General features: G+C 36.8%; 1 protein-coding gene across 3 annotated transcripts in view; it reads right to left on the bottom strand.

Annotated features, from left to right (window-relative positions):
* Window positions 1-1,885: 1,885 nt before the first annotated feature.
* Window positions 1,886-25,445, bottom strand: part of ELMOD2 (ELMO domain containing 2) — a 31,271-nt gene continuing 7,711 nt past the window's right edge. For all 3 annotated transcript variants that reach the window (XM_087866466.1, XM_087866467.1, XM_087866468.1), the window contains exons 4-9: window positions 21,198-21,295; window positions 20,814-20,943; window positions 18,263-18,396; window positions 14,628-14,696; window positions 13,481-13,614; window positions 1,886-5,254 (exon numbers count right to left, since the gene is read on the bottom strand). In XM_087866466.1, the coding sequence (XP_087722592.1) occupies window positions 5,109-5,254; window positions 13,481-13,614; window positions 14,628-14,696; window positions 18,263-18,396; window positions 20,814-20,943; window positions 21,198-21,295 (711 nt within the window). In that variant the 3' untranslated portion in view covers window positions 1,886-5,108. The remainder of the gene's footprint in view (window positions 5,255-13,480; window positions 13,615-14,627; window positions 14,697-18,262; window positions 18,397-20,813; window positions 20,944-21,197; window positions 21,296-25,445) is intronic.

Genomic DNA, 25,445 nt, shown 5'->3' with positions numbered 1-25,445 from the left:
ACCCATGACCTGAATTTAAGGCCAGCTGAATCCAGCTGTGAGCAGCAAAGCTACCTGCTTAGCCTACGCATGTGTGAGGAGGGAATGCTTTTTTTGTACGCCACTAAGATTTTTGTGTGATTGGTTGTTACACATTGTTACTGTGGCAAAAACAGACGGAGACAAGTGGTGACATCCTTTCTTAATTCTGATCCCGATGTTTTACCATTAAATATATTTTCTATTATTTTATAAATACATTTTGTAAAATTAAGGGAACCCCTATTTCTCATTTGCTAAGTTTTTTAACATGAATGGATGTTGAATTTTTATCAAATGCCTTTTCTGCAACTTTAAAGATTATGTGATTTTCAAACGTTAGTGTGGTAAATTTCATTAATTTTATCCTGGGAATGAACCCAACTGAGCTATAATTGGTGACACATTGAAACAGTGTATCTAAATGTAGTTCATTATTGATTAAATATATTTATTTCTGGATTTCAGTATGCTTCTATTTTATTTGGCATTACAGCATCTAAAATGACACTGGCATATAATTACTCTTTTTCATTCTGTTCTGGTTGGTTTTGAGTCATCAAGATTATGACAGTTTCACGAATTACAGGGTGTCCACCCTTCATTATGTAGAAAAGATTGTGAAAACTGTCATTATTTTATTCTTAAATGTGTTAACTCACCAGTCAGTGTAAGCCACACCGTACAACTGTAGGGTTTTAATGGAAAGATTTTTAATTGCTGATTCCCTTAACAGTGCTCAGACTTTTTGCTTCCCTATTTGTACACTTTTGTTTTGGTAAGCGTATTTTTCTAGAAATGTTTATATTTGATCTAAATTTTCAAATTTTTGAGGTTATCCTTAATATATTTTCTTTTCACTGTTTGCAGGAACTGTAGTGACGTTTCATATTTAATTCTTGATATATCATTATTTGCTTTCTTCCTTATTCTTAATTTATGTCACCAAGGTTTATCAGTATTACTAGTCTTTTCCAAGCAACAACTTTTTACTTTTGTTGATTCTATGGTATGCATTTCTATTCCATGCATCTGGGCTCTTGCCTTTAGTATTTCCTTCTTTATTTTCTTTAGGTTTATTTTGTTCTTTGCCAAACTCCTTGAGATGACTGTTTTGTCTTTAATTTTTAGCCATTCTTTTTTCTAATACATACATTTAAAGCAATAATTAGTACTGACTTTAATAAGTACTTGGTTTTGCTCTATCCAACCAGTGACATATGTAGTATTTTTGTTTAATTCAAAATACAGACACAGACACACACACACACACACACACACACACACACAGGAATGCTCTGCAGCTGTACATAAACAGAATAAGGAAGCTATGTATTAATATAAAAATGCATCTAAGCTACCTTTCAAAGTTAAGTAAAACATACTGCAGTGCAGCGTGAATTATTCCTATTCTTTGTAAGAATGAGGGTTGGGAGTGGTATCTACTTTTCTGGTCTCATAACCAATTGTTGTTGCCCAATAACATCTTAAATAGGTAATTAGTGGATGAGTTAAAGTCAAACATTTTCTGTGTATTCTCATTTACTCTATGGGATCATGATTAAAGGATTAAATAAGGAAGGCATTATTTTATGAACATAAATGACTTAAATACGGGATCGGGAGGAAGGGAAGAGACGGAAGGATTAGCAGAAAGGCTTATAACAATTTTGACACATTTTTTATTTGTTCACAACATTCCGAACAAAATGGCATCACGTTTCAACTATTGCTTTTACATAAGAAGTTAATTGTTGTATCCAAAGTAGACAAAAATCTATTTCTTTAAGTTGCCAACCAGCACTTTTCCCCCAGGGAAAGCCATTGCTTATTTTTTTTAATACATTAACAGAAACACAGAACTGTCCTATAATTAAAAAAAAAAAAAAAGAATCGCCCTATAATAGTTGGGTGTTACTTGAACTACATTTAAATTTTTTCTTGTCAAAAGCTGAAGCCAGAAAACAAAACGAAATAAAACAAGCTCACTCATGACTTCTCTCAGATGTTTAGTAAGTTCATTAATCTTCGTTAACAACCTGCTTGCGTGGAGAGGTTCATAAATGTGACAATGGAAAGTAAGCCTCCCCAGACTTGTTCATTGAGAACTTGGGTGGACCATTTATCCTGAGAAAATAGCTGCTGGTCCCCAGCATTAACTCAAGGAGGATAATAAACAAACACTACTGCCCTGCCAGCCAAATCTCTTCTCTTCTGTGCCATGATAGTGTGTGATCTCTCCTGCTCTGGCAACGAGCATTCCACTTTTCACTCATGTAATGCTGCTCCTTTGAGCAAATCTTTGACCAAGTTCAATTTCACTGAATGCAAAGGGGAGAAACAGTACATAAACAATTATTAATACTGGAATAAAAATGAAGACTACATATATTTTTCACATAGAAAAATACATACAAATCCAAATGGTTGTTAAAATAGAAAAAAACAAACAAGGATGGGCATTTTCGAGAAAAAGATCTTGTTTTCTAAAATGGTGCCAGTAAGACACTGATTTCGTATCTAACTATACCACCGTATTTATATACAGAGAGAGGCTGGTCTATCTAGGTTCACTGATAAACCGATAACCCCTGATTTCTCCTATTTCCTTAAAGATTGTCTTTCAGAACATATTTGAACTACAACCAGTGTAATTGCCTGTCTACACTATTCTTGTCACTGGCACACTCTCTTCGATCTGGCACATACAATAACTCGTTTCAACATCGATTCACTTTTCTGATGCTAAAGCAAACATAATTTTCCCGCTACTTCAGTTCTATCACTACTTTGGTATTTCATTCATTATTATAGAAACGGGTAAGATTCTAAATATGGATTTTAAGACTATGTAAAATTCTAACACACATAGGTTGAAAGCAAGGAAAAGTAGGAAGGTAGATACAGTTATGTTTTTCTTTTCATGTATGTCACTATGTTACAATCTAATTTACAAGTGGGGATACTTAGCTTGGCTTCCAGACTATCAAACGTTAGAATTTATTGGTAGCTTTTAGACCAATTCACTACAGAACTTCTGAAATGGTTACTGATTATTTTAAGCAAAAAGAGGACAACATCTATATTGTACAAACAGAGATGATTTAAAGAACATATTATCGACCAAACTTTCTAATGACATTCTTAAAACATTAAAGTTTTTTTCCTCCCTAGAAGGGGAAAAACTTACTTAAAAAGTTTCCCCTTCCATAGTTGGATCATTCTTTATTAAGCATATTGACAAAGGTTTAAATCAGCTCAAGACCTCAGCTATTGAAAGACTAAAATATAAAGGTAAGTATTTTCAGCGTGGAAACTAAACTAACAGAATTGCTTTCCATGTAAGAGTAAACACTTAGTATATAAAATGAACTTTAATGGTTAGCACCTGATCCTTACCAGGATTTTGCTACATCTCCCAGAACTCTAGAACTGGATAATAAAGCAATGAAAACATTAAAAAAAAAAAAAAAAAAAAAGATAATCCCAAGGTTGAGAAGTCTCTTACAAGAAACCAATTTTTAAATTCCTGTGATATTGAGATGCTAAACCACCATGATTATAATAAAGTAACCCTGTTTTTAAAAGTTTTGTCCTGTTGAGAAAATAATAGTTTTAATGCTGTGCTTTCAGTGTACGTGCTATACGACACTGCATCTGTGATCTTCCACTCGGATTTCTGTATCGCTCTTCTCTTTGGCAAGTTTGCAGAGAGAGGTCTGTCAATAGACATGAACAAATACGCACGTCTCCGGTCTTGCTCTACCACAGGAGTCAGTCCTTAAATACACCACGGTGATATACACCACGTTAAAGGATGTGCTACCTCTCATCGTGTTAAATGAGGTCTTTAACAGGCTGGTTTCTGTAGGACTTAAGAACTTAGTAATCAGACAAACCTATCTTTAAACTCTTAGTTTTGCTAGGAGTACAAATGTCTAAAACACACAAGGAAGAAATTACTCCCGTTAGAACCTCATCACCATATAATCCTTGACAGCACTTGATGCCCTCCTGAGATGTGAGGAGAATAAAGCTACACAAAGTGCACAGTCACCGTCCTCAGGCTACTGTAGAATCCCACGGACCGTGAAGTCCGTGCACCGTTATCTAGAAACAGATGGAGGCAAAGCAAAAAGAAGCAACAGGGAACAGTAAAATCAACCAACAACGTTTAACGGGTATTTTTAAAAACCTTTAGGTTTTCCTTTTGTTTCAGTTCAAAGACAGTTTTATGGAAATAGCCACTGTCCTTTGAATACAGTCAAGATTTTCTTAGCAAATATCTCTCTTTTCATAAACACTCCCCGGCACAGAAGCCTCAGGAAAGGCCCTCACGCCCAGCGCTAACTGCCATTCTTTCCTAAAAACGGACCGAAAAGCAAATACTGAAGATGAGAAAATGCCTTTCAGCTTTAAAATACCACTGCGACATTTTCAAGTGTGGTACTGAAAAACAAAAAAAGCCAGTCACTAATACTGTCATTCTCTCATGAGCTATTACGCTAAATAATCAGAGAAACCAAAAAGGAAGAGGACATGATTCTTTATCCTGACACATCTACGCTTTCTGCCACTAATGACGCAACATCAGGGATGTGATTGAGATGCAACCAAAGAAAGCCACGAAGAACTACTCTTCCTGCGAATTAACCTGGGAAGAAAACAAGAGGAAGGAAATAAAAAACAATCATTTCCAAACGAAAACACGAAAAATCTGAAAAGAGCTGACTTGATAGTTACAACACATAAAAATGAAAACTGATTCTTACACATTTTAATCAACCAATTTAATACAAATACCTGATTTATACTTTTACACTAAATGGGCTAAGTCCCAAGTTCCAAACTGTAGTTTCCAGGCCTCTACAGAAGGGATCTTTGGAAGGATAAGGTACCTTTGGAGGACAGTGTATAAACGACTGTAAACATACACTGATTGTCCACTAGCTTTCTTAAATAGAATTTCTGAAATATTTTCGTAGGAAATTATATATAACGAGTGTAGTTGATCAGATAATTTCTATTACAACATATAAATTCTGTTGTGTGTGCAAAATGTGGTAGAAATAGAAGATACTACGGATGATTCATATTTTTAAAGTAAGTGATACATTACAATCCAGTAAGAGTCCTTTAATCTTTTCATGAAACTTCTCTCTATACATGTTGAAATACATAATGCTTTCTGGCTTTTCTTCAAACCAAAACTTGTCAAATTCATAGACAAGGTAACCTGCAGTTAAAGAAAAATAAAACATAAATACAGCACTCAGTAGATCACAACCAAAGCATCTCATTTTAAACTGCAGAACCATCCTTTAAATTCCACATTAAGATACAATAATCAGACCCTAAGACCCAACAATTGTACTACTAGGTATTTATCCAAAGGATAAAAACTGGTGATCTGAAGGGGCACCTGCACCCCAATGTTTACAGCAGCAATGTCCACAATAGCCAAACTATGGAAAGAGCCGAGAGCCGAGACGTCCATCGACAGGTGAATGGATTAAGATGTGGTATATATACACAATGGACTATTATTTACCCATCAAAAAGAATGAAATCTTGCCATTTGCAATGACAGGGATGGAATTAGAGGGTATTATGCTAAGCAAAATAAGTCAGAGAAAGACAAATACCATACAATTTCACTCAAATGTGGAATTTAATAAACAAAACAGATGAACAAAAGAGAAGGGAAGGAAAAATAAAGAAAGATGAAAACAGAGGGAGGCAAACCATATAGGACTCTTAACTATGGGAAACAAACTGAGGGTTGCTGGAGCGGATGAGGGTTGGGGGATCGGATAACTGAATGATGGGGATTAAGGAGGGCACTTGATGTGATGAGCACTGGGTGTTATGTGCAACTGATGAATCACTAAATTCTACCCCTGAAACCAATTTCACACTATATGCTAACTAAACTGAATTTAAATAAAAAAAAATTTTTAAAAAGAAACAATAATCAGAAATTGCACTAATAAACTGCTAGAAACCTGGAAAACCTTATAAGAAATATTTTTGTTTGTTCGAAATAAGCAGGCATTTCAATAAAATATTCAGTATATTTACTGTTTGTCTCAAATATCAATAAAATAACTCAAATGTAAAGAGATACAGTACTGTCAAAAGATGCCTTGGGAATAGGAAAACAAGTTATCCCCAGAGACCCCTGAAACACAAATATGAAAGTAATGAGAAAACATTAGACAGGATAAAGTACATGAAGCTGTTTTCTACTTGATTTACAAATCTAAGAATTATCTCTGCTTTCCTCAATGAACTATCAGCAACTTCTCTTATTAAAAAGAATATATGAGGGGCGCCTGGGTGGCTCAGTTAGTTAAGCATCTGACTCTTAATTTGGGCTCAGGTCATGATCCCAGGGTTGTGAGATCAAGCCCCACATTGGGTGCTGTGCTCATCATGGAGTCTGTTTGCCCCTCTCCGTCTGCTAGTCTGCCACTCCACCTCCTCCCCCGCCACCCCCCGCCTACACTGGCTCGCGTGCTCTCTCTTAAATAAATAAAATGTAAAAGAAAAAAAAAATACTTGAACTCTAAATGGTAGGCTTAACATTTTTGTTTTTCAATATCCTCATGACAGTAGCCAAATTAACCCTCAAAATGTTAACAGTATTTAATAAAAATAAACATATATATAGATATATTTACAACCAAAAAGCGTGAATTTAAAACCACTCCTCAAGTGTATTTGGATTCCACCAAATATATTTATTTAATTATTTAACAAATGCTCTCATAGCGCTCGCCATGTGCTCATGTGCGTATTTACTCTCACAGCAATCCTAGGATGCAGTACCGCCTTCCTCCCAGTTTACCGAAGAGGAAACGGAGTGTGCAGAGAGCTTTTACTGTTTTTCAAGTAACCTCCGTTGCTCAGCATTGGGCTGGAACTCACGACCCTGAGATCAAGAGTTGCATGCTCTACTGACTGAGTCAGCCAGGTACCCACAGAGCTTAAATAACTTGCCCAAATCACATAGTTTGCAAGTGGTCTCTATTAAGCTATAAATTAGACTTTGTTTCCACCAGAATCTCATTTCCTCTTCCAAAAGGATATTTAAGAAGAAATAGAAGTGATATTTAAGATTTTTTTTTTTAGAATTCTAAATTTTACTTATCTATTTGACAGAGAGAGGCAGAGAGAGAGAGAGAGAGAGAGAGAGAGAACAAGCAAGGGGAGCAGCAGTGGGAGAGGGAGAAGAGCAGGCTCTCCACTGAGCAGGGAGCCCAATGCAGGGCTCGATCCCAGGACCCTGAGATCATGACCCGAGCAGAAGGCAGCCGCTTAACTGAGCCACCCAGGTGCCCTTAAGACTTTTTTTTTTATGAGAGAGAGCGCGCGCGTGCGCGCACAAGAGAGCACAATCAGGGGGAGTGGCAGAGGGAGAGGGAGAACCAGGCCCCCCACTGAGCAGGGACCACCCCCCCCCCAATATGGTATTTGATCCCAGGACCCTGGGATGGTGACCTGACCCAAAGGCAGATGCTGAACCGACTGAGGCACCCCAAAACTGACTTATTTCAGATAAATGGAGTGGGGGAAGACAGTGACTACATAAAAGTGTGGCTGGACTATTATAACCACTTAATATGAAAAAAAGTAAATTCTATTTTAGGACATTAGTCATAAATCAAGCAAACATTAACAGTTAAGATCCATGACATTTCAGGGCGCCTGGGTGGCTCAGTTGGTTAAGCCACTGCCTTCGGCTCAGGTCATGATCCCAGGGTCCTTAGATCAAGCCCCTCATTGGTTCCCCGCTCAGTGGAGAGACTGCTTCTGTCTCTCCCTCTGTGGCTCCCCCTGCTGATGTGCTCGCTCGCTCGCTCTGTCAAATAAATAAAATCTTAAAAAAAAAAAAAATGACATTTCAACATTGAAATATCACTTCATAAGGCCAATTTAAGAAAGATTTCAGATTAATCTCGATATGATAAAACAGATTTTTGTTAACCAGGATATGTGAGAAAAGCGAAGAATAAGGCCTCGTTGGGCAGAGGGATTCCACTTGCTTCTGATTCCCAAAAGACAAACTGAGAATGGTAATCTTGTAATTATTTGAAGTAGTATTTTTAATCTTTATTTCATCCAACATTTAGCTTGTATATACACTGGAACAACAGTACATCTATAGATCTTACATAGTCATGTATAAATAGAATCTGTGCTCCCGCCCACCCCTACTCCCATCACACTGATAGGGATGTACAATAAAAAATGTAGAGATAATAATCTGGGTAGTGTGAAAAATAAGACATCTATCTAATCTTCATGGTATTTTTGTTTTAGTATTTTTGGCTATTATGTTGTAGCTATTTACCATTCATATAAGTCCTTTAGATTGCCTTTTTTTTTAAGTGGATTCCACACTGGGCATGGAGCCCAATGCAGGGCTTGAACTCATGACCATGAGATCAAGACCTGAGCTTAACCAACTGAGCCACCCAGGCATCCCCAAACTGCTTTTCAGTACTGCCTATGCAAATTATTACTTAGGTCTGGAACAAACTGCTCAAGTGTAAAGTACTATCATTTCTTGCTTCAGAGTTGGGTTGTTGGTCTATAATGCAAATTGGTCTCAGAGAAAGACCTGCCTAAAGTCCTGAGACTGTAATGGCTAAGTTGATGAGACATCAAGAAACTCCAGGAGATGACATCAAACTATAGGAAGCTGGCACGGCCTTACATGGCATAGACTCTGAAATCCTTGCATGAAAGGATGGGAAAGAATTGTTTCCACAAAGCACATCTATTTTCCTTTTGACTCTAGGATGTTTAAAACACTAGACTCAATAGAAATTCCATACAAAATTTCTAACATTAAAATTCCCTGTGCTTTTACTATCCCTAACCAAAGCGACAAGGACACCTGATGTTTTCCAATAGGGGGTTAAAAATAAGGGAACCAGGGGTGCCTGGGTGGCTCAGTCGGTTAAGTGTCTGCCTTTGGCTCAAGTCATGGTCCTGGGGTCCTGGGATCGAGTCCCGTATCGGGCTCCCTGCTCAGCAGGCAGCCTGCTTCTCCTTCTCCCTCTGCTGCTCCCCCTACTTGTTCTCTCTCTCTCAGCAAATAAAATCTTAAAAAAAAAAAAAAAATAAGGGAACCACAAGAATAGGGATTAACTGTACACTGGCATGAGGGATCTTGTGGGGTGATAAAAATGTTCTAAAATTGGATTATGGTGTTGGTTGTATAACTCAGCAAATTTACCAAACTCAGTGAATTGTATACTTAAAATGGGAGAATGTTATGTTTTATAAATTATTCCTCAATAAAGTTGTTATTGAGCCACAAAGTTTTTTGTTACACAAACTTGAGGAGTTATTTTTTTGGAATCACCAAACCAATCAGGACAACACTGGATATCTGCTTACGTTTAAATGTACAAGAGGGGGGCACCTGGATGGTTCAGTCATTAAGCATCTGCCTTTGCCTCAGTTCATGATCCCAGGGTCCTGGGATCAAGCCCCACATCGGGATCCCTGCTCTGCTGGGAGCTTGCTTCTTCCTCTCCCACTCCCCCTGCTTGTGTTCCCTCTCTCGCTGTCTCTCTGTCAAATAAATAAATAAAATCTTAAAAGTAAATAAATAAATAAATAAATGTGCAAGAGGGTGACAATGGAGCTAAGAAACTGAATTAGCACTCACCATTTCCAGCCCTGTTTATAGAGAACAGCAAGACCAATGAAAAAGCAGTAGTGAGAAACGGGGAAAGGGGGAGCTGGAGACAGATCACAGGGCAGTGAAAAAAATGCGAATGCTCATCTCTTTATAGTTCTTTGTTCTACACAAAAACTCTGACCTTGGAACAGATTTTTGCAAATTGGGCTCAGTCCCCCAAGAAATAAGGTATGTATATTCAAAAGATAAGGTTTCAAGTTATTTTCTACTTAGAATATGCTCCTTCTAAGAAAAACAGACCTTAATTAAGACATAAAACTTGGGGCGCCTGGGTGGCACAGCGGTTAAGCGTCTGCCTTCGGCTCGGGCGTGATCCCGGCATTGTGGGATCGAACCCCCCATCAGGCTCCTCCGCTGGGAGCCTGCTTCTTCCTCTCCCACTCCCCCTGCTTGTGTTCCCTCTTCCGCTGGCTGTCTCTATTTCTGTCAAATAAATAAATAAAATCTTTAAAAAAAAAAAAAGACATAAAACTTGACTGGTAAAGGGTATGAAAACCAATTTTGGGGAAGAAACTTCAGTGTATAAGATAGAGAGGTGTGTGTGTGTGTGTGTGTGTGTGTGTGCTTTAAATATTTCAAGAAATTTGAAAAACTTAAGCTTCACTGTTTCCAGGATGATTCACAGCTCTTATGGATCTGAACTGACAGAAACAAGGCAACTGAGAAGATCCTATGATGATTTTGTACCTCAGATGTTACTGTAATGCTCTTCCTAGACAAGCCAAACAAGATGGTGGTGCTGAGGGCACTGAGATCAACAGTATCCAAAGATACTCACATTAGCCATAATTAGGGGAAAAACACCCATAATTAGAGGTCATTTTGCACTGTTTTCCTACCTACCACACTCCTGTATTTATTTAATTACAGTAAAATGTTTAATTTGAGGGAGGGAAGAGTTTTTGTTTCTTTTTGTATTTATTTTTGTTCAACAGGCAGCATTAAACAAGCAAGTATTTCATAGACAAAACAAATATCAGAGGCTATTGGCGAAGTCTCAGGAGTTTAGACACTATGTTAAAAGTCAATGAGAGATTTAGGGGAGGAAATCAAACAATACCAATAGGGGGAAAAACAGTTCCCCAGCAACAAGATGAGAAAAAAAGACCTGGAGAACAGAGAAAAAGAAGATGCAGATTTGGATAAAAAAATCTGTTCAAAATGCCCACCCCTAAAAAAAGAGACTGGCTGAGATTGACCCAAGGGAAGGGTCTTTTCCCCACTCACAGGATGAACATACGGTCTCAGAGTCTATAGTAAAGGATCTGTACGCCGGGGCTATACTGACCCAGCTTCGTTATTTATATCTGGGAGCAGCCCGGCATGGAGACATCCCCAGTACAGTCAGGAAGGACCAGGAGGGTGCTGAAGCAAAGCAGCAATGGCGGCTCTACAAGGGTGAAGGAAAGCATCTCATGCCTGCTGGGAATCTTCAGTCCCACCAGGCAGAATCGTCAACAGTGGTCCTAGGGACCTGAAAAACCTGACCCTCCATCTGAAAACATGTTGCATCGACTCCAACTTTATGCAACCATCCCCATACGATCCTTTATCCTCATCCATTAAAAAAATCTAGACATACAAATGGTGGGGGCTAAAGAGGTTGGGCTGAAGATGTACATTTTGGTATCATTAGTACACACATGGGGAGACTTAGGGACAGAATGAAGACTAAAGAGAGAAGGGGGTGCAGGGCTGGACTCTGAGGTGCTCCTACATTTAGTAAGGAGCCGATGAAGAGTTAGCAAAAAAGTCCATAGAAGCGCCGGGGGCCAGAGCAAAGCCAGAAGAGTGCAGCGTCAGAAAAGCCCAGATAACGTTTCAAGAAGAAAGGCGTGGTAATCTATGCTGAGGGCTGCTCAAAGTATCAAGTAACATGAGGAGAAAAGTGCGGCAAGTGGATCTGGCAACAAAAAAGGTCGTTCATGTAGTTGCAAGAATCGGTTTCAGCAACATAGTGGGGAGAGAAACTAAACTGGAGTTAGAAAAGAACTAGAAGTGAAGAAGCGGAAACAGCACTGCTTTGAAACGTTTTATGATGAAGGGGAGCCGATAACTGGGGTGGCATCTGGAGGTGGATGCTGCAAGAGGGAATGTTTTGTTTTGGTTTTGAAAAGGAAAGCTCTATAAATGCTGAGACTTTTGCCTCATTTCTGCTCTATCCCCCGTGCCTGGAACAGCAGCTGACAGCCCGTGTGTGAATGCATGAATGGGAGAACAGAAGAAGGTCTCTAGTCCGACAGGGGTGCTCCAAAAGAGCAGGAAAGAAGAGTAATGCAGAACGTAGTGGGTAACTGAAGGAGCAAAGTCTCCGGTAAGGCTTCCCAGAGAAGGTCATATCTCAACTGAGGCGCCACCTGGACAGAGAGGATGGAGGAGAACAGGTATTCCAGGTAGGATGAAAGGTGCAGAGTCAAAAAAGAGCATAATACATTTGCACAACTTACAGGCCAGCGTGCCCACATTTCAGACTGTGGGGAGTTAGTGTTTGGCAGAAGAATGAAACTGGAGAGGTTACCAAGGTATGGATTACGAAAGGCCTTGTAATGGAAGCTTCTGAAGAACTGTAGGCAGTGGAGCAAAATGATTCGATTTTCATTTTAAATCATTCTATCTGCAGTGTGGAGAAGAACTGGAAGAAGGTCATCACAGAGAGAACACTGAAAAAGCCATTACAGTAACGTAACAAAGGCCTCATGCGGCGCAGTTACAGTGGGGACGGGAAAAAGCAGACAAAGGCAAGAGAAATTCAGCAAGTGACAAACCTGGAACAAGGGATTAAGTGAAGGCAGGGGAGGCTGTGGGAAGAAGAGACTTGGAGGACGCCTTCAACAATGCAGATGAAGAAGTTATGATTTGGCCGTTTATTACCTAGTTTCCTATATCCTGCCAACATGCGAATGGCATTCCGAAGACACAAAAAGACCAAGAAAAGTAGAATGTGAAACTAAGCTAGGTGTAAAGCCTTTGCTTCTGAGCAAGAGCTTCACAAGATAAATTCATTTAATTAAGCCTTCAGTGTGTAAATATCATCACAAGAAAACTTAATGGAACAGTGGTAATAATGACTGCATTAGGAACAGTTATGAAGTACCCCCAGCCTAACACAAGAAAACCTGGCCTCGAAATGAGGGATGAGGGGAATGTTCCTTTAAATTAAATTTCCTTGTAAGGCTAACAGAATAATCTGTGAATGGTCTGTCCTTGACTCAAAAGCATTCGCTAACCAGTATTCAAGAGGGAAAATTCATTTTATAGTTGACTGGAAAATGGATGTCTACAGGAAAACTGCATAAATCCTAAATTTACGTATATGTGAAAAAACGGCCTCGCTGAATTTTTTTATTCAGCAACTATAGAACTGATTATAAAATACTCTTGGGAACTCATCTTCCATCATTTCCCTGTTTTTCTTTTTTCTTTCTTTTCTTTTTTCTTTTTAAGATTGATTTATTTACTTGAGAGAGAGAGATGCACGAGCAAGGAGAAGCAGAGGGAGAGGGAGACAGAATCTTAAGCAGACTCCCCACCCAGCGTGGAGCCTGATGCGAGGCTTGATGTCATGACCCTGAGATCATGACCTGAGCCAAAACCAAGAGCCTGAGCCACCCAGGCACCCCCATTATTTCCCTGTTTTTCAAAGATCCTAAATAAATAAATAAATAAAATGACAAGCATAAGTTACATATTTAGTAGAAATATTATATCTAGAAATGTCTAGTTTTAACTCATTTTAATACTCACAATAAAACTGATGAAAGTGTTCCATTGTTGGTATACCAGGAACAAAGTTGTAGAGATGAAACTTCAAAGCTTCACTCTTCAGCAAGCTGTAAGCCATCTCCGTAAGGTTGATTCCAACTATTGCATAAGAATACCTATGTCAGAAACATTACCAGTTATACCAGCTAGCCAAATAGCTCAGAAAATAAATGTAAAATTATGCAAGAAATTACTGAAAAATTACTTTGATGCATTACTAATACAGCATTGGTTTTATGAACAGATAAAAGATTTTTGTTCTTTTAGAGGCTGTTGATTTTCTGGATATAATCTAAGAAGTAATAATGAAGCTTTGGTCATACAAATACCAAAAACCAAAATCCTTTAAAAAATTAAAAAGTACACCCTCATTGGTTTCTAAAACACACTGGGCAATCTGACATTTTCCCCTCCATTATCAGGGTGGGTATGTATGTATGTATGTATGTATGTATTTTTAAGTTTGTGCTTTTTTTTTTTTTTAAGATTTTATTTATTTTTTTGACAGAGAGAGACAGCCAGCGAGAGAGGGAACACAGGCAGGGGGAGTGGGAGAGGAAGAAGCAGGCTCCCAGAGGAGGAGCCTGATGTGGGGCTCGATCCCAGCACTCTGGGATCACGCCCTGAGCTGAAGGCAGAGGCCCAAAGACTGAGCCACCCAGGCGCCCCAGGGTATTTATTTTTATGATATAATATTGTTATAATGTTTTTTTAAAGGTAGGTATCATTGGAATATAAAAATAAAATAATGATGATAACATTGATAATAGGACCTCAATTGCATTTCACTTTACAATTTTCAAAGCTATTTCTCATTTTCTTATTTCTACATCAAAGCTATTTCCTATTCCTATTTTCAAATCTATTCCTCAACAAACTTTCATAAAGTTCCTTACCTCCATTTTATAGACAAACCGTATCTTGTGACAAAAATATATTGAAATAATACAAAATTGGGGTATGATCACATTTCACCTTAAAAATAATGTATCATGCAGTATCTTTTATAAACTTATTAATAAAAATAATCTCATTTTTAAAAATACCTTAAGATACTTTCAAATTCAGATAATCTAATCAACATTTTAAAATTCAAGAATTTACAGTTTCTTTGATGTATCCAGCTTACCCTAGTTTTGGATGATTTGAACGGGAAAGAATCTGGTGAGCTTCACTGGTATAATTTTCACTGAAATACCTTTAAAAAGTTGAAGAAAAATAGTAAAATTAACATATGTTATTCAAATTGACGATATCCAAAAGAAATTTAAAAAACTACTGACAGTCAAGTTGATAGTCCCAGTACTGCCACAATCATCCCAATCTCCATCTCAAATCACTTCCGAAGTGACTCGGAAAAGCTTGCAAATCAAAATCTAATTCTGAGGGATCAGGCCTATCTAGTTAGAACAGGACATGGGCCCTTTGCAATGCTTTAAAGTATTTTAAAGATAAATGATTTAACAAGAGACTTTCTACCTACCTTTAAGAAAAATCTAGAGTTCTTTTTGTTTGTTGTTACTTTAAGTTTTTTTATAAAATAGTCTGGGTGTACCTGTTGCGACATTCATCCTTTCGCCTCAGCTAACTCCTTCTATTATAACTGAAGTCTATATTGTTTAATGCCATTTTCTGTGCAAACAGAAGAAAGACAATAACCTTTCTTTTGCACTAAAAAAAGCCCTCCTTGATCAGTGGTGTAACTAAAATGCTGGCCATAAAATGGAAGTATTAGCAGGTACAACGGCGAAATATACAAAGCTACCTCTACTGGCAGGCTCATACATCCTGTTGGCTTGTACTAATGCAACTTCTCTGAGCTCTTAAAGATAGGGACTAAATCTTCTGTTCAACCTCCTGGGTCACCTCATGATCCACTGGTACTCATGCACATATACATATATGATGACTGCCTGGGTGTTTATATGAGGATAAGACGTAGAATAAAAAGTGGATTTCCATGGCTCATTTAAATTTTAGAAGGCACAATCACTGAAACTTTCATAAAGCATAGAAATTTCTAACCAAGTCTTCCCATTTTTCTTCTATAGATTAATACCATGCACTTCAGTTTTTCTTTGCTGGCTAATTTTCAACCCATTAAAACAAGGGTTGTTAATTTAGAAGTCCATGAATGAAGCATCATTCATGAATGGGGGTATCCATGAACCACCTTAAATTACGCGTGAATTTTTCTGTGTGTACATTTCCTGGGGAGAGAATATAGAAAACTTTCACCAGTTTCTCAAAGGGATCTGTAATTCCCCACACAGGAAAAAGTCCTGTTTTAGTGTAATGCTTTCCTTACATACACTAATTTGTCTCCTTTATCCCTAGGCTGACTCTAAGGATGCCCTTACTAAACTATTTACATTTCATTTTTTTTCATGATACTAATACAATTCAGTATTATGTTAATATTTTGATAACCAAACTATTCTTAAAATGTTCAATCTGTAACACAGAACAACTTTTAATTTCTTTGATGAACTTAGTCAACCCCTACCTTAACAGCATCTATGAAAAATGAACATCTATGCAATAAGGAAAACTATCCCTTACAATAATCTGAGAGTTCCCTCCCCCGTTCCTTCCTTCCCTCCCACCTGCTTGCCTGCCTTCCTTCCATCTCCTTCCTTGCTACCCTTTCTCCCTTCCTACGTACTTTTGGCCTTAATTACTATATTCTACTCACCTGCTTCTATTTCCTCATCTATTCAGCTTTCTTTAGCCTCTTCTGAACTCATTTTCTGTACAATAACCTTTCTTCTTCTACACCTGCCTCAACATTCACTTATCTAAAGCATCGTCACCAAACTACCAGCTATCCTTTGAAGCAACAAAATATCTCAAGGGATTAGATGACAAATGCCAAGAAAGTTAAAAAATAAATCACATAAGGGTGTTTGAACAGCCTGTCTGCTTCTTGACTCTATCTTTATTTCAATCCTGAAGATTCATAGCTCCATACACAGGACAACAAACAGAATTATAGGGGAATCAGAACTGATTTTTCATGTTTTCAACCATCTCTAGTACATCATCGGCAATCAAATAATTACTAATATATGTGAGTCTTCGTCATTTTTCAAATTAGTAGATACTAACTAAAAGTATCTGTAAATCATTTAAAGGTCTATCAGAATCCCTTGCCACAGTCTTGAATTAAATCCTACTAACTTATTTAAATTTTAAGCTACATTAAATTCTCCTCTGGCAAATGTTGAAAAATCTTGATTTCTTACGAAAAGAGCAAGAAGCAAGGTTACTCATAAAAAGAAAAGCAACACTATGGGGCGCCTGGGTGGCTCAGTCAATTGTCCAACTCTTGATTTCGGCTCAGGTCATGATATCAGGGTCATGAGACTGACCCTGTGTTGGGCTCTACCTGGAGCCATCTTAAGATTCTCTCTCCCTCTCCCTCTCTCTCTCTCTCTCAAAAAAAGAAATAAACACCAGAATACTGTCTGGTTAACAGAGGTTCAAATATCTGTGTAGTTTACAAGTACCAAGAAGAAAGATGGCCTTTAAAGGCTAAGAACAAAGAATCTATGTGTTCTGAAAAACAATAAATTTTAAAATATTTTATAATTCTTCCAAGTGGAAACAAAAACTGCATTTATTCTATTTCAATTCCAACTGGAAGTTTGTTTATCAAAGTAGAAAACCGGCATTCTCATTTTTTGTAATTATTATTTTTAAATTTTTTTAAGACTATAATTATTTTTTTGAGGGAGAGGGAGAGGGAGAAGCAGGCTCCCCACTCGGGGAGCCCAATGTGGGGCTTGATCCCAGGATCCTGGGATCATGACCTGAGCCAAAGTGGGACCCTTAACCGAGCTATCCAGGTGCCCTTGTAATTACTATTTTTGTATTGTGTTGTATCTTTGGCACATATACTTACAGGGAATCTTTAAAATCTTTATACTTATAAAATTTAGGTATTGCAGAAAACTAAATACTTTCATGACTGGAAAAAACTAGAGATATTAAAACCCTACTGTGTCTTCTATTTTCCCCCCAAATAGCTTTAGCCATACAGACCTAGTTATTCTCAATATTAATAATTTAGCACAGTTTTAAGACTAATTTTTTCACAGTAACAATTATCAAAACTTTGCTAGTGGTTAGGTTTCCCATTCTAGGCATTTTATAGTATATAAATCACAATTCGAGGACAGACACTAACTTCTAATTTGCATATCCATATCTATACTAATCTTTCAATTTACCTTCTAGAATAGTTTTGGCCATCAATTCTGATTTTAATTACACATTTTGGGATTTCATATAATGTGCTCAAGCATAAATATTAAAGGAGGAAAAAAAAAAAGGGAGTTCATATAGGCTCAGAAAAGGCAGGGCTTTAGATCAATTATCACAGATGGTGAAGAGAAAGTGTGAAGAGACTTTATTAGTATCAAGTTATATTTCCCAAAATGGAATTGGAGAGCCAAGAGAGAAGAGGCAAGAAGATAAAACGAGTAAGAAAAGAGTATACATGATTCCTTAAAAGCTATCGGAAAGGAGATCCGAAAGAGAAAGGAAGAAGAATCACTAAGAAAAGAAATCACACACTCACACAAAGTATGTTTCCAATGTCTTCATATTGTTGCCGGCACATTAGTAGATACTTTAAGCACTGTAGCTATTAAAATTCAGAGACAGTATGAAACAACTAGATCAATTCTTACTAGAATTTAACAACATTGGAAGTTACACGTCATTTCATTTACAAAAGAAGAAAAAGCTTATTTCACTTACACAAGATTGATTAATCCAAGTATGCCCATGCCTCTGAAGTCTGTTTTGGGATCATCACCCTGGAAACCAATGTCAGCCCACTGCTTGGAGATTCTAGCCTTCAACTTTTTCGTGGGCATTAGAAGATTCCAAAGCTGTACAAACATACTTCCATATTACAAATAATAGCGATGTTCTTAATTTACTAAGACATTTTTCTTCTCATACATGACACGTAAGTTGAATACTTTCAATTAAACAGCTTTAGTAGACAAATCATAGGGGTTCAACAAAGACTGGATTTAAAGAACTTTTCAATTACCCTAAAAAAATGCAGCATACTTATTCCAATTCAAAAGACTGCTATAAAGAATAGTAGATCTGAAAAAAGTGACAAGTATATAGAAATCTAAAACAATGAGATATCTGTATTTATTAAGTTTTGTTATAACTAATAACTTACATATATATATATATATATATATATATATATATATATATATATATATATATGTCTGCCAGTACTGGTAAACTGCCTCCTTAAGAAAAAAACAAAACAAAACAGTGTTAGGTACTTGGCCCTTCGCTCGAACACTACCTACGTAAATAGGCTCCACTCTAGTGGTGGGTGATTAGTCTCTAAACAGAAGCAGCGAAACAGAGGGAATCATGAAGAAATAAGACTGATAGCATTTCAATCCATATGATCATTATTTTACAAATTTTCATAATTTCAAAAGAAAAAATACAGCTTGGTTTTAAGTAAATATGTTCCTTAAGACTGAGCATTTAAGAACAGCAACCAAATATTAGCAACAAACTAACCAACGCAAAACAAAGTTTAAAAAATTTAATCATTTTCTAAATTCAACACCACAAGTCATCAAACAAAACAGACTTACAAAAGTTGATTAAAATGTTTGTAAATATTTGCAGAACAGAAATACTTGCATTTTTTTCCATTTCACTACCATTTCAGGCATTGTTGAGTAAAGGACTCCTAATGAAAGGAGTATCCTGTCACCTAAAATAAAATGTGAAGACTTGTGACCTTACTTTAAGACAGGGTCAGGACTCTGGCCCTGAAGCTAATCCAATCATTAGACTGGGTTTTTATCTGGTCCCTTCTCTTTTTATTAACACATCAGCGTCTCTCCACAAGTTTGGCAAGGGGTTTGGTTATGCCAGTGATAAAGCCTCAGTGATGTGGGGAGAAACACGGTAAGACCAGTAATAGTCAATTTTAATGTGCATAAATATCAAATTTCTGGGTTCCGCCCCTGGAGGTTCTGATTTCACAGGGCAAAGGTGGAACCTTAAATTCTAAGTATTAAGACACTCGTTAACTACAGTGAAGGTGGTCCTTACACTACACTTAAAGAAACACGTGCTTACTTAGCTCTTTACCCACGGAGACTGCAAAGTATGTGCAGTGGCTGAGTGATTCACTGCCAGCAACTGCCTCTTCACCTTTAAAACCGAGTCTCGTAATGAAATCAACAGGATAAAAATTCCCTTGACTAAAATGCTAGGCTGTATATCTTACCCCTTCTAAAGGGAAGGTATTGTGTAGAAAAGGTCAGAAGTTAAGGGAATGATAACAACGAGGATATAAAATGGTGGCCAACCCCCAGTGAGTGCCAGGCACCATTCTAAAACTTTAAATATAATGGTTCAGTTCACACCAACAGCCCTTTGAGGTACGTATTTTCATTATCCTCATTTTACAAACTCAAGTTTTATTTTTATTTTAAAATTTGGTAAAGTGTATATTTACCCTTTCTCAGAAAAAAGGTGTTTTTTTTTAAACTTGTCTCTGTTACTTAGATATTATCAATGTCTCTTTCCACAGCATTTTTAGATATAACAAACTCCTAACTCCAAGTACAATGTGCTATGTTCTTGGACTTTAACTATTTAAAAATGAAACTGGCCCAAAAGCAAATTACTTCATCTCCTCTGGGCCTTAGAATCCTCATCCCTAAAACTAAAATGAAGGTGAAACACTAGATGATCTGGAAAGCTTACTCCGGGTTTAATAATCTCTACTTTTGGCCTCTCACTGGCCTTATGTATTTATACTTTAGAATCATAAGAAATAGGGAAATTCAAAGTAAATTTCATCACTTTCTTAATTTTTAAGTCTATGGTGGCATTATTTGGCAATTCACATTCCACAAATCCCAAAATATTTTACGTGATAATATGAAAAGGGACAGTCATGTTTATAATTTGAAAGTAAGTTAAAAAAATGCCTAACTTATATGTGACTTATATAAAAAGGGGGAAACACCTGAAATTTGTGGACTCATCAGTTGAAAAGATCCCTCTCTTAATAAGTTTATAATTTATTTCAGAATTAAAAGCATTAAAGTAAAATTTATGTGAATATATTTTAATGAGGCTTATCAGAAAATTATAAAAATAGTTAAATCTTTCACCAACATAATAAGGGGCAAAGAGATTGGATGACTGTATAAGACTCTAGAATTTGCACATGGACTTTACTAGCTCAAGTCTGATTTATTTTTCCGGTGTCCAATAACTCCAAATACAGAAAACAAAAATTTACCTTGAGAAGCAGCTTTTCATGTTGGAGGTTATCAGAATCATATGGTTTTTTTCTCACACTTTCTACATCCAAATAGAGCTGTTTATAACCGGATATCTGCAGTAAGCATGCCTTCATACAGATTTTAAAACTGAAAATGATAAAATTATTATTTCTAAAAATCATACCTTCTTATCACAATAAAGTAATGCCTTTCCTAGCTTGCGGTTCATATGTCTATTTAGGAAGCATTTCCTCAATTCCTCATCTAGTGAAGTGAAAGGATTGAACTGAATGATCTCTACAATCCCTTCAGCTCCAATGTTTTTACAATGAACAGTGTGTGATCGCCACACCTCACAATAAAAGTGTGCAATAAAAGAGAATACCGTAAAAAGAGCATACCTGGCATCCTTCTCAGAGTTAATATTCTTTTCCTTCATTATATCTTCTACACATTTGTCCACTTCACTCTGGACAACAAGAGTTGCTTTCTGCAAAACCTATTTATGTGAAAGAAAGCTAAATGAGGAAAATCCCTTACAGCTGAAGCAGAACAGTTAAGTTTTGGGGTATTTAGTCAACTTCACAATGCATACATTAAAATGCAAAATGAAACCAAATTGGTTTCACGAGGGCTAAAACCACACACACATGCATGCATGCATACACACATGCATAAAGAGAAGCAGCATGACGTGATGAAGGCTTCCTCAACTGAGAATCAACAGGTTCTCAAGTGATAAGTTCTTAACAAATGAGCTCCCACCATAGTGGGCATATGAAGCAGATACTTTATATAAAATTTTTAAATTACATATATGTGCACAAAAATTTTAACGCAGAAGTCAAAAAAACTTTTAAATGCAGAAGAGCAAAAAAGAAGAGAACTCAAATATTCTTGTGATTATTTGCCACCACCAGAGACAGTCACTGTTAACCAATAGCCTTAGTCTTTTTTCTATTCACATAAAACAGATTTCTTCCATAATATGTCCTATAAATGTCCACTGGATCCTTCTTTCAACAAACAAGCAAGTTCAGGCCTTTTTTACCCTTAAAAAGTTTAACTCTTATCCCTCTGTAAACTACCAATGAAATCCTCTCTGGAATCCCTTATAACCCCAGGCAAAATATTCTCATCATACCTGAAGTTATGCCTCTGCATCTCTTGGGTTTTTCTTCCAGAATGTTCCTTCCCAATCACTAAACATACCAATGCTGCCCGTTTTTAAGCTAGCTCACATACCAGGTCCAAGAGGCTTTCCCTGATTCTATTCAAGTGGAATTAACCTCTCCTCTCTTGAGATCCCCATAATTTATCTATAACCTTTTTATGATGTTTTCTACTTTCTAAATTACCGTTACTTTTATGTATTAAGTGGAAAATTCTTTAAGCACAGATTATATCTAGTTCATCTTTTCATATCCTGCATGTAAAAGCTAATTGACAAATAACTATTAAATGCAGATGTTTAACAGATAAAAACCTTAAGGAAAGCAACTGCTTCAGTAAAAGACACGTACAGCAATGCATATGATTTAAAAGAAGGAATAAAAGGAAGGAAACAAAAAGACTCCTCAAAGTAAATGAAAAAGTGAGAAGGAAAATGATCAAAGACTAACAGTTGGTAAGGATACACATATGGTCAACAAGGTCTAATTGGTCAAATCCTAAGGTAATATGGCTACAGGAAATGTCTTGAACCTTAAAACCCAGCGCTAATGAAAGGGTTACCTATTCCATGGATAGAACCTTTTTGCTTCCTGAAACATGAAAAACCTGGTCAAATATCACCTCCTTTTGTGAAGCCATCCTCAGCCTTGGAGAGGAAGTGAGAGAGCACTTACTACACTGTATTTGCTTACTTTTACAGATTCGCCACCAGGCTTTGTGTCTCTTACTTACTCTTACATTATGAATGAATGAGTACCTGATTGAATGAATTTGCTCAAGGCCTACACAAACCTAAGAGACAGAGTTCAGATTAGAAATAATGTCTAGTCTCTCAGCAAATACTTTTCCTGTAGACACTACGATTTTTTAATTTATTTATTTTTCTTCTAAGATTTTATTTGAGAGAGAGCGCACGTGCAACAGAGAGATGAGCGGGGGTGGGGGGAGCAGAGGGAGAGGGAGAAACAGACTCCCTGTTGAGCAGGGAGCCTGACCTGGGGCTCGATCCCAGTACCCTGGGGATCACGACCTGAGCCAAAGGCAGACGCTTCACCAACTGAGCCACCCAGGCACCCCAACTTTGTTCTTTTAATAGATTACTTGGGCTATACTAGGTACCTTACATTTCTGTATAAACTTTAGAATGATCTTGTCACTTTCTTCAAAAATAGCTTGCTGGGATTTTGACTGGAATTGGCACTGAATCCATAGGTCAATTTGGGAATTAACATCTTAACAATACTGAGTCTTCCAATTGATGACTACCCTGTATCTTTCTACTTTTAACTTTTCTTAGGAAAAGGAGTTTTAGTGTAGAAGTCTTTTTTTTTTTAATAGAAACATTTTTTTTTTTTAGATTTTTTTTTTTAAATTTATTTATTCGACAGAGATAGAGACAGCCAGCGAGAGAGGGAACACAAGCAGGGGGAGTGGGAGAGGAAGAAGCAGGCTCATAGCAGAAGAGCCTGATGTGGGGCTCGATCCCAGAACGCCGGGATCACGCCCTGAGCCGAAGGCAGACGCCCAACCGCTGTGCCACCCAGGCGCCCCTAGTGTAGAAGTCTTGTGTAGCTTTCATTAATCATTGAATATTTTATGTTTCTGAATGCTACTATAAGTGGTATTGTTCTTTAATGTTGTTTTCTAAAAGTTTGTTGCTAACTTATAGAAGCACACTGTGTCCTGAGACATTGCTGAATTCATATATTAATAATGCTAGTAGCTTTTGTAGACTTCTTAAGGTTCTCTGCACTCACAAACTGTGTCATCTGTTAACAAACAGTTCTCCTTCTTTCTTTTCAATCTTTATATTTTAGATTTCCTTAGTGGACTCCCCAGGACCTCCAACACAGTGCTGGAAAAAAAAATCAGACAGCAACAACCTTTGCCTTGTTCCCAATTCAGTGTGGGAGCATTCAATATTTCAGTATTATATATCATGGTAGCTGCATGTTTTTCACCTATGGTCTTTATTAGGATGAAGTTCCTTCCATTCCTAGTTGAGTTTTTAATCATGAATGGGTATTGAGTTCTGTCAAAATAGTTTTTCAGTATCAATTGAAATGATCTTATTTTTCTCATTTACTTTGTTTTTGGTTTTTTTTATAATCATATTTTTTTTATTATGTTAGTCACCATACAGTACATCCCTGGTTTTTGATGTAAAGTTCGATGATTCGATAGTTGCGTATAACACCCAGTGCACCATGCAACACATGCCCTTCTTACTACCCATCACCAGCCTATCCCATTCCCCCACCCTCCTCCCCTCTGAAGCCCTCAGTTTGTTTCTCAGAGTCCTGTGGTGAGTTACATTCATTGACTTTGAAAACTCAATCATGATGTATTATCCTTCTTATAGATTACTGGGATCAATTTGCTAATGAAGAACTTTTGCATCTGTGTTTATGAAGGATACGGATTTATAATTTTCATTTATTATACTGTCCTTGTCTGGTTTTAGTATCAGGGTTATACTGGCTTCATAAAATGTGGTTTTTTTCTACTTGATTTTCTAGGAATTTATGTAATAGTGGCATTATTTCTTCTTAATGTTTAATAAGAGTTCACTAGGTAAAGGAGGGCTTTTGGTGCACAATTTTTTAATTACAAATTCCATTTATTAGGTATATGGCTATTTATATTTTTGAATTTCATTCTGTGTTTTGATAAATTATATTTTTCAAGGACTTTGTCCCTTTCATCTAGGCTAAAGAATTTACTGGCATAAAATTATTCATAGTATCCCCTAATATGTTTAATGATTGTAGTCTGACAGTTCCTCTATCATTCCTGATATTGGTAATTTGGGTTTTCTTTTTCCTGATCAGTGTTGCTAGGAGGTTATTAATATCACTAAGAATCGAATCTTTTCAAAGAATCAATTTTTGAGTTTGTTATTTCCTATTTTTGTCTATTTACTATTTTGCTAATTTATCTTCTTTTTATTATATCCTTTATTTATTTTAGGTTTAATTTGCTCTCCTGGTTTAAAGTGTAAGCACAGATCATTGATTTGAGGCCTTAAAAACCACTCGGTTCAATTTTTTTTTTTTAATTTCCCTTGTGAGTTCTTTTCTGATTCATGAGTTAAATTTTTAATTTCTAGATATTTGGGGATTTTCTAGATGTCACAGTTTTCTTATTTCTAAGTTAGTACTGTGGGGGACAGAAAACATACTCTGTATAAGTTCAAGCCTTTGAAATTTATTAAGACTTATTTAAAGACCCATATATTGTCGTACCCAAATGAATGTTCCACGTGTACTTCAGAATGTGTGTATTGCATTCGTTGGGGGTAGCATTCTATAAATGTCATTTAGGTCAAGACAAAGTATTGTTTGTAAAAATACTGTAAAAGTATTGTTCAAATGGTATACATCCCTTCTGATTTTTTTGGTCTTTTTGTACTGTCAATTATCGAGAGAAGTGTATTAAAATTTTCAACTACAACTGTGGATTCGTATATTTCTCTC

Source organism: Ursus americanus, chromosome 13 (genome assembly GCF_024610735.1).
Source record: "Ursus americanus isolate L20-20 chromosome 13, mUrsAme1.1.p, whole genome shotgun sequence".
NCBI lineage: Eukaryota > Metazoa > Chordata > Mammalia > Carnivora > Ursidae > Ursus > Ursus americanus.
Note: the sequence above shows the minus strand (reverse complement) of the source record. Positions and strands in the feature narration are given on the sequence as shown.